This window comes from Primulina eburnea, chromosome 16 (assembly GCF_022965805.1).
Source record: "Primulina eburnea isolate SZY01 chromosome 16, ASM2296580v1, whole genome shotgun sequence".
Taxonomy (NCBI): Eukaryota; Viridiplantae; Streptophyta; class Magnoliopsida; order Lamiales; family Gesneriaceae; genus Primulina; species Primulina eburnea.
The window spans coordinates 12,918,866-12,928,440 of record NC_133116.1 but is presented as its reverse complement, the minus strand read 5'-3'; the positions used below and the strand labels follow the sequence as shown (position 1 = coordinate 12,928,440).

Below are 9,575 nucleotides of genomic sequence, written 5' to 3'. Positions count from 1 at the left end.
GGAAATGGTTAATACAAAGTTCAAGTTTAACTAAGAAATCATAAATTTATGTTGTATCCCTTTAGCCTGTTTTTCCAAGATATGTCGTTTAAAGATGTTTATGGGTGATTTTTATGAGTTTATATTTATGAGGTAGACGGTAAAATCCTTTATTGTTAAATTTCTTTGGTATATCTTCAATAATTTCTTTATATTTTGTAAAATTTCCATAAATGAACCTTATATTTATTATTATTTCAAAATTCAAATGCCTCATTTTCTGAAAATGGTATATCGACTGGAAATCTTGTGTAACTGTATGTCTTTAAGAACAAACTCAATAGGTATAACAAATCCACGTATCAAATTTAATTTTATTATTCCAAGCCTCAGAATAACACGTTTTTATTAGTATTAAATGAATAATTATACCTTTTTATTAGTATTACATGAAATAATAATTAATATAAAAACGATTTCATATGTTATGACTCGTGCCTTTTGGCTAAACCAATAATTAGCGTACGAAAGAGCTGAACGACTCTCTCCGCACACTGACATCAAACGCCGTCGTATTTGATTCGCTAGAACCCTGCCATCGAATCGTGTACTCCGGTGCTCTGTTCGGGAAGCTCCCCTCAGTTCAGGTACTTTATTCCCCTCCTCGCGCGTTTACTTTGCTGAAAATTGTGAAAAACTTACGATCATCTCAATATCTGATTTAATTTTCTTTCTCACTCCGGTTTATGTATACATTTTTTTTTAATTTTCAATGCGTACTGTTGTTGTGAAGTTGTTTAGATAATGGTGATCTGAATGCAGTGTGGATTTATGCTTTGGGGGGTTGATATGATAGGGATGAGTTGGCTTAGTGCTTTCCTAATCGGGGCGGGTTGTTTTGCTCTGGGGTGCCTGCTGGGGGCGCGCCGTTCGGCTCGAGCTTTTCGTTTGTTGATATCATCCAAAGAATCTGAGATTGCCGTGAATGATGATGATAAGAAGAATAAGAAGAAGAATGGGGGTAAACAACCACTTGAGGTCGAAAAACTGGCTGAAATTCTGGAAGATTTTAAAATGGTGATTGTGTTTGTTTTTATTGGATTAGCGTGGTGTCATATACATTATATGCTATAAGGTCTAATAGTTTATTAATTGTGTGAAGGTTTTAGTTGTGAGAAATGACTTGAAAATGGGGAAAGGGAAGATTGCTGCCCAATGCAGGTAATTTATGGTATAGTTCGATGGTTGCTTTGAAATGCAAGGCCAGTTACGGATAGTTGGTTTGTTATATGTAGTAAATTAACTGAATGTATTTTGTAGATGTCGATTTTATTGGAGGAGAAACTAAAGATTATGTTCATAGTTTTAAATAGTTATCCTCTTTTGTCCAATTAAATCTATATATTTCGTTGTGGGAACCTCAACAAAATAGCATTGTAAATATAGATAAGAGGAATGGACTTCAAATATGTAATATGTACTGAAGAATTGTAAGGAAGAATGACATACTGGATTCTGAAGTTTATGGTGGAAGAGAAACGTTTGATCTTATATTCTTTGGTTCTTATGCTTTATCTGTGGGGATGTGAAATAATCAGAATTGAACTCATGGTTATCAATATTGACAAGTGTTTAAACTTATTCCTGTAGTCAATAATAACTTTTCAAAATGTTTATTTTCTTATTCAGAATAATTTCTTAAAAAGATCATTTACATTTAAAAGTACACCTTTTGTTTTATTGTGTACAGCCATGCAACCTTGGGTCTGTATAAGAAACTTTTAAACAGGGCACCCAAGTCGTTGAACAGGTACTTCTAAGACATGATTCCAAATAACTTTCATGCTATTTGAATTAAAATGGTTGGTTTCAAATTTTTTACTGTTTAAGGTTGATCTTTGTGCAGGTGGGAGATGTGCGGGCAGGTAAAGGTGGTTGTAAAAATTGAAAGTGAAGATGATATGCTTGTTTTACAGGTCAGAATGGCGACTAAGAAGAATTTAAATGATATGTTACGAAACATAGGTGTTTGGTTTAGTCTCATGCATGGCATCATACAATATGCAAATAGGCTATGTTATTTTGTTCAACTACAGTGCTTAGTACAGCCCAAGGAATAAATAAAACACTGAAGAAAACAACTGTAAGTGTTGTATTATTGTGTGTTGAGTTTTTCTTGAAGGATAGAGTAAGTGAATTATTCTTTCAATCACATGGTAACTGGAAGTATTCTGAATAGGCGGTGATTCATTTGGTATAGAATGAAAAATAAGATGGATAAAATGTCAAATTCTTAGTTCTTGAGCATCAATTTACTGTCTCAAACATAAACACAATTCCTTACAAGATATCTCACAATTTAAAATTCGACCTGCTCCGTTCATGAACCCTTTTTGGTGGAAAAAGCTATGATGATGGTGATTTGCTTCTGGCAGATTATGTATTGAACACCATCTCAAATAAAAAGGATAGAATTCGGCGTTGGTATATACATGATCTAAATTCTTCTTGTGCAGGAAAACTACAAAACTATGTTCATGATCAAACTGGATGCTTCCGCTTACCTTCTTGAGGATGCACTAACTTCATTTTGAGAGTTTAATGTGCACATCTCAAGATAATCATCCCTCATTTTGTATAGAAACTTGATCTGTATGGAATATCCATAAATCGTATACTTTATCACATGATATAAGTTCTATCACGATGATGTAATATTCTTTATCATCACTAGTCTGCTCATGTTTTTTAACTTGTGCAGGAAAGGGCAAAGTCGCTAAATATACCAACACATATCACTATTGATGCTGGGAGAACACAGATCGCCCCTAGTGAGTTATATAGCTATTTATTTTTGCGTGAATCGTTTAATGTTGATGTACTAGGTGACAATTTGTTCCATTTTAGATAAACGATGAAACTAATTTGAATAATTCTACTTGAACTGCCTTCATGTATGTATCCATGCTACTTTATTTTGATGAGCTTCAAGTCAGTGAAACTTAATTTAAAGAGGGAAAGCACGGCTCCCATCCCCGCCCTCCAACCAATAAAAGAAATATTCACCCATGTAACACTTACCTCGTACTGGCTGAACATTTAGTGGCTTCAATTGATAATCAAAACGTTGTCCTATTCGAATTTTCAGGTTTTTATAATTAATAATTGTGAGCTTTTCAGAATTAACTATGGTGGCTATATATATTTCTGAGATAATTTCTTTGGACTGAAAAGCCTAAACTGCTAGTTGGTTAAAATAAGCCTAGTTTATTAATTAGGGCTGCTTACATCTGCTCTTTTAATTGCAGCTGAACTATGGATGGATTCGGTTTTTAGTTGTGAAAAAAAAAACGAACAGAAGCAATAAATGCTTGTAAACTGATAAATAGGATGTCTGCCTGCTTTTTTACATCAATATGAACAGATTTTATCGTTTTTAAACTTGAATTCTATGGCAATCCAACCTCCAAATGAACATGCAAAGTTCTCATATTTTTTGAGATAGAGAGAAGATTCTGTTTTAGCTGAGAGTTTGAGGAAAATATCCGCATTTCAAGAGATCATATTATAGGTCTGTGTTCATTTTTTTTTATCAGAACATTTCATTTTTTTTTATCAGAACATATTTATGAACTAAATTGCATATTTTTTTTTATTCTGGACTACGTTTATTGCTTACCACTCAATTTCTCCATCCCAATTTTCCAGATTCAAGGACGGTGATGGCGGTGCTAGGTAAGGTTCACATTTTTTATGTCCATGTAACTTTCAGTTCTCAAAGCTGGTGGAGCAAGGTTATCTGGGTCTGCGCTCGGTTTATGAGAAATTGAGTCTCCTGCCAGCACACAGTTGTGTAAATTCACTTTGTCGAGTCATACGAACAAGTATCAACTCTTCTTTTATTTGTATGCAGGGCCAGCTGACCTAGTCGACGATGTGACTGGTGGATTGAAGCTTTTATAGCTCGAATTTCATATCATCATTGATCTCAAGACCACACAAAGAAGTTGGCAAGATCTTCGCTTGATGGGAAAAAATTGGGATATCAACTTTCTAACGTAGTGTTGCTGTTGTAGCTTGTTATGATGACAACAAAGTTTAGACACAAATCATTGTTTTGGGGAGGGATCTTTATTGTTTCTTTGACTCACAATTGAAATCATGTTATTTTTGATTTAAAAGTGTTAAAACTTATTATGTCTCATGCTTGCGAAGCCTTGTATCGAATTGAACTTGTACGATTTCCATTACTTGTGGATTAGAATATGACAGCGGGATTAAATGTGCTATGTATGTTGTAAAAGAATTCGATGAGTGGGGTAGCCTCATTCGATATTTTAAAAAGACGAGATATTAAGGGGACGTTTGGTACGAGGGATTATGTGGGTTAACATGTTTGTTAGGATTTTTATTTAACCAGATCAATCTCTCTTATAAATAATTAGGTTATATTAACTGTGATAAAATAATCACTCGTCATCCCTTAAGATTATTTATCTAACTCTTAGTTCATTGTAATTTTTTAATTTTATCCTTCTCTTATATCCAAACTCACCACCACTTTCTTCTATCGACTACTCACCGACCGCCTGCGGACCACCCCTGCCGTCGACAACCGTCGCACTTGCTGGCCGACCACCCCTCCTCCAGCCGGCAATCGACCCGCCGCCGAAGACCCAAGCCCACCGACCTCAGCCGACCGACTGACCGCCCCCCGCCGTCGACAACCACCCCTCCTCCGGCCGGCCGACCACCGGCCGCCGGAGGCCGACCGCAGCCGTCGCAAAAGTGGAAGGACAATTTTGTCAATTCATCAAAAGATTCTTAATTATCTCATTCTTAATAATCATACCAAACATAATATTATTTTATTATTATATATTATATTTCTATTTCAATAATTCTTTTTATCATTTATCTCTTAATCATTTCATAATTTTATCCTCCAACCAAACGTAGCCTAAGATTATAAAAACAAGCAAAAACTTGTGTGAGACGGTCTCACGGGTCTTATTTGTGAGACGGATATCTTATTTGGGTCACCCATGAAAAAAGCATTAATTTTTATGTTAAGAGTATTACTTTCTATTGTGAATATGGGTAGGGTTGACCCGTCTCACAGATTATGATCCGTGAGACGGTCTCACACGAGACCAACTCATAAAAATAATGCCAATAGTGAGATATATATTTATATATATAAATAAATTTAAAATATTTTAAAAGTAGTTAATATTTCAAAAAAAAAATCTACATAATTTTTTTGAATAAATAAGAAAAAATAGAAAGTCTTTATTGAATATTATCTTTAAATTTTATAAAAACAATCATTAACAGGCACGTTAAAATAACTTCTTTAAAAATAAGTAACCAATTTCTTTTTTCTCAAAACCCTTTAAAATATCACACAACATATTGTTTTTAAATTTTTTGTACACTCTTAAAATTTATTTAATTTAGAAAAAAAAGTTTCTTTAGAGGGTTCTATGAGACGGTTTACTCATCATCTTATCTATTTCTTTCTTCAAGGTTTCTCTCTTGATTTCTTTGTTGATGGTGTCAGATGCGTTTTTGGAGTTGTTTAATGTTTACTTCCAAACTCTTGTTGAAGTTTTTTCTCTCTCATGGATGATGTTATAGGTAAGTGGCGTTCTTTTGAGGAAAATATTTGTGAGAATACGTGTTTCTGTAAAAATACAAATGCACGAGAACTCTTAATGACAATAATTCTGCGAGACGCGTCAATTCATCTTAGATAACCTGCTATGTCAAAAAAATTAATAACCACAATATAAAAAAAAAAACTGGGGGTCGGGTTCCAGATAAACTGGTAAAATTACGACAAATACAAATTAAATGCCATCCCTCCGAGCCAAACTGGTTTGTCGAGGTTTAAATGTGGATGCAACACATGACCCAATTCTGGATTATTTCAGTATAGGTGTAGTGGCTCGGGATCGTTTGGGCCTAGTGCTTTATGCCAAAATATAGAGTTTTCAGGGTCGTTTCTTGTCTTTCTCCCCTCACATGTCGGAAGCGTTTGAAGTTCAGGAAGGCGCAATGGTGACATAAATGGTTTCTAGAAAGCGAAGCTCAAACAGTGACCCAAGCCAGGGAAGATTTAGACATATAGACCTCAAGAAACATTCATCTAAGAAAATAATCTTCTTCTCGTAAATACCATATTTGCTCTTTTTAAAATTATTATTTTAAATAATAATTAACCTAGTATATCATTAAATGGTTGTGCCTTTTCTGCTAATTACAATTATGTTTCTCTCGGGTTATGTGACTTTCGTGTTGATCTACGTCTACGTGTTGGGCGATGGATCCATCTACATGTAACCACAGTACTGGGCGGCGGAGACACCAGCAACACTCTCACCGGTCAACTGGGCCTTGGCATTACGTATTAACGTATCATCGTATACATCTACATATCCGTATCCAAGGAAACACGACCGTCGGGCTCCCACTGGGACCATAACTCTCACGATATCTCCAACATATCATCATATTAGTCACAATTACTTCACTTCTTTCAGCGTTTCATATTCTCATCACTTTATAAAATTTAAACATACATATAACGTTTTTCTTTTAAAACCAAGCATGCTACATAACTTTTAAATGTTCATATTAACTCATAAAAATCCATGAACATTTAAAAATCATAATTTAACATATAAAAATCCTTAAACATTTAGAATAAACATTTTAACATCATAATGTTTAAAATAAACATTTAAACTAAACATTTTAACATAAAAATCCATAAACATTTAAAATAATCCTTTTAACATATAAAATTCCATAAACATCCATAACCATTAAAAATAGTCATACTAGCACATAAATCTTTAGGACACTGCCATGACGTTTACTAATTTCTCGATGTAAAATAACCGTTTTACCCCTAGACGTAAAATTTTCACGTTTTTGACATTTTCTTAATTCCATTGACTCCAAAATGTCCTAAATAATTAATTAAGCTTACATGAATTTTCTCATATTTTTATTTAGCTTAAGTCGATGACTTTTAAATTAATCTTTAAATGTGACGTATTAATGTGTTTTAATCCAGAATTAAACCAAACTTCAATATAAAATTCCCAAATTAAAAGATTAGACTTTAATAATTATTTAAGCTTAAATATAATTTTTCATAATTTTATAAAGCCTTAAACTAGGTGTTTCAATTAACTCATTAATTAGCGTTTCGTGCGACGATTAAATTCCGAATAAATCCCAAAACTCGTTATTTTGATCCCAAATTAACATAACATTTTTAAGATTTATTCTACCCTTCCAAGTCATGAGCCACAGCCCTGGACCCATGGATTAAATTTTGGTTGTATAAATTTCGTTTTTGACACACTAACGAATCTACTGAGCCATCTCCCAATTTACTTGAGCCACGCCCGAGCCACCTTGATCCAAAACCTAGAAAACCCATCTATGGACCCTCCTAACCAATCCCAAGCTCATGAAACCAGCCCTGGCTTGCCCAAACCCTGCTGGACAACAGACCCAATTACATGAGTGCATGTGCGTGTGTCTCCTTTTAGTGTTAGAACTCCTACCTTGTCTAGGACTTCTCCTAGCCCTCAACCACTTGACCCCTCACGACCCTAACCTTCCCTGGACCACGCCAGAGAATACCCAGACCAGCCCACTCTCTAGAACCCAGCAACGAAGCTCCTGAACCAGAAGCACCAACATGCGCGCTTCATGCATCCCTCACGTTTCTGGTTTTGCTCGTGCTCTGCCTGAACCAACCCATACCAGCCCCTGCCCCAACCTTAGACCACCTTCTATAGACCCTAAAGGACCTAGTTTAACCCAGGCCAGCCCCTTGGCCAAGCCCCTCATCCCTGCCCAAGCTCCTGAAACCTGCGCAGCCTCACAAGAAATTCTCGGGTAGGAGTCCTTGTCAACAAGGACTCCTCCCAGCCCACTAAGCTCGAGTCATAGCATGGCTAGGACTCTTCCCTTGAAGCCATTACCAAGCCGAGCGATAAGAACCTGTAAGGCCCGAGATGTGAGTTGGTAATCAACAATTATTAATGCATGATTTGATGTATTTATCGAAGGTCGAAGAAGCGACGTTGCGATTCGATTTTAGTGCAAAATATATTGTTGGGGCAGCAAAGACAGTGCACCCGCGGTTCAAAAGATACTGCACTCGCGATCGTTTCTCATGAAATGTTGAAGGTTTACAGTGGCTTGACTGCACCCGCGGTAAGAACAGGACTGCACCTGCGGTGGATGCACCGAGACAGGAGCGCACCCGCGGTGCAAGAACCAGCGCACCCGCGGTGGGTATTCTGGAAATTTGGAGGTGGTACAGTAGAGTCAGTGCACCCGCGCCAGAAAAGCCACCGCACCTGCAGTAAATGAACAGAGACCAGACCACACCTGCGATAGAAAAGATAGCGCACCTGCGGTCGACGCTTCTGAAATTTTGGAAGAGATACAGTACTCTCACCGCACCTGCGGTCGTATGGCTAGTGCACCCGCGGTAGGGTAGTGCGAGAAATCCAACATGCATATTAACTTGACACATGGCTTGTTAGACATGTAACAAGCATTTTCTTCATTCCTTCAGCATCAGACCACCGAGACTTCATTCCAGAATTTCATCAAGGCTTCATCACATATTAGAAATTTGATTGTGAAGAATCTAACCGTACGATTTTCAATCAGAGTTTAGATTCTTGTTCCTCTTGACAAGGGCTTCGAAAGGGTACATGTTTTATTACTTTCCAGCATGTTTTGATATGTATGTGTTGGAGAAATCAATATATGCTTGATAGTATATGTTGTTGAGATGAAGGAGTACATATTGTTGGTATCGGATTAAGAAACAAATATGATATGCGAATTTGGTTCATTTCTAGCATGTATTGAATTAAGATGATACAGATTTCAGCATAGTACATTGTATTGATGAGAATTATGAGTTATTGCTATTGATACTGATGTTTGAGATGACCGGTATTGTGAGATTACGCCGTTATGCCGTTGAAATGCACCGAGATTGAATATTGATCCGTATGTGTATTGATTTGAGTTAGAGATTGATAGAATGCATCTTGAATATGTCATTTCAGATTTGTTTTGACAAGCTTCGACATCGAGACCTCGACATCGACAAAGACTGAACAACGAAAGGCATAATTCAATGTTTGATTGGGGAGATATAACTCGAATCAGATCCGGTTTGAGTTTCCCACAAATCACATACTAGATTTCTATACTTTGCTATGTTTGTGCTTTATATTGATTTATATACAAGCATTGAGATAGGAGAGTCATTGGCAGATATGCCAAGTTCTAGACGTTCGGTGGTATCGAGGCATAGTAGAAGATTGACTCCGATTGTAGATATTCGATACAGACAGGGCCGAAGTCTAGGAATAAGACATACCGTCACCACGATTGGGAGAGTAGGTGGGAGACTTGTTACGTCTTATTCAAACCGGGATCCCTAGATTTAGATATGAGTCAAGTTAAAGAGTAAGAGTCGAATTGTTTTATATGTATTCACTAATGTGTCATAATTACTGAATTATGTATTATGATTTTGTATGAAA

At 36.2% G+C, this 9,575-nt stretch overlaps 1 protein-coding gene across 3 annotated transcripts; it reads left to right on the top strand.

Moving 5' to 3' along the window:
• Positions 1 to 488: 488 nt before the first annotated feature.
• On the top strand, positions 489 to 4,268 carry LOC140816671 (uncharacterized). Of its 3 annotated transcripts, none has more exons than XR_012114610.1 (8): positions 489 to 626; positions 802 to 1,056; positions 1,142 to 1,200; positions 1,730 to 1,789; positions 1,886 to 1,955; positions 2,496 to 2,631; positions 2,741 to 2,810; positions 3,688 to 3,720. XR_012114610.1 is itself a non-coding variant. In XM_073176063.1 (8 exons), the coding sequence occupies exons 2-8, from the start codon at positions 838 to 840 to the stop codon at positions 3,940 to 3,942; spliced, it is 555 nt and encodes a 184-aa protein (XP_073032164.1). In that variant the 5' UTR covers positions 489 to 626; positions 836 to 837; the 3' UTR covers positions 3,943 to 4,268. The 3 variants fall into 3 exon arrangements, 2 of the variants coding, with proteins under 2 accessions (XP_073032164.1, XP_073032163.1); XM_073176063.1 differs by lacking the exon at positions 2,496 to 2,631 and adding an exon at positions 3,893 to 4,268 and having other exon boundaries at positions 836 to 1,056; positions 3,688 to 3,714; XM_073176062.1 differs by lacking the exon at positions 2,496 to 2,631 and adding an exon at positions 3,893 to 4,268 and having other exon boundaries at positions 3,688 to 3,714.
• The last annotated feature ends 5,307 nt before the right edge of the window (positions 4,269 to 9,575 follow it).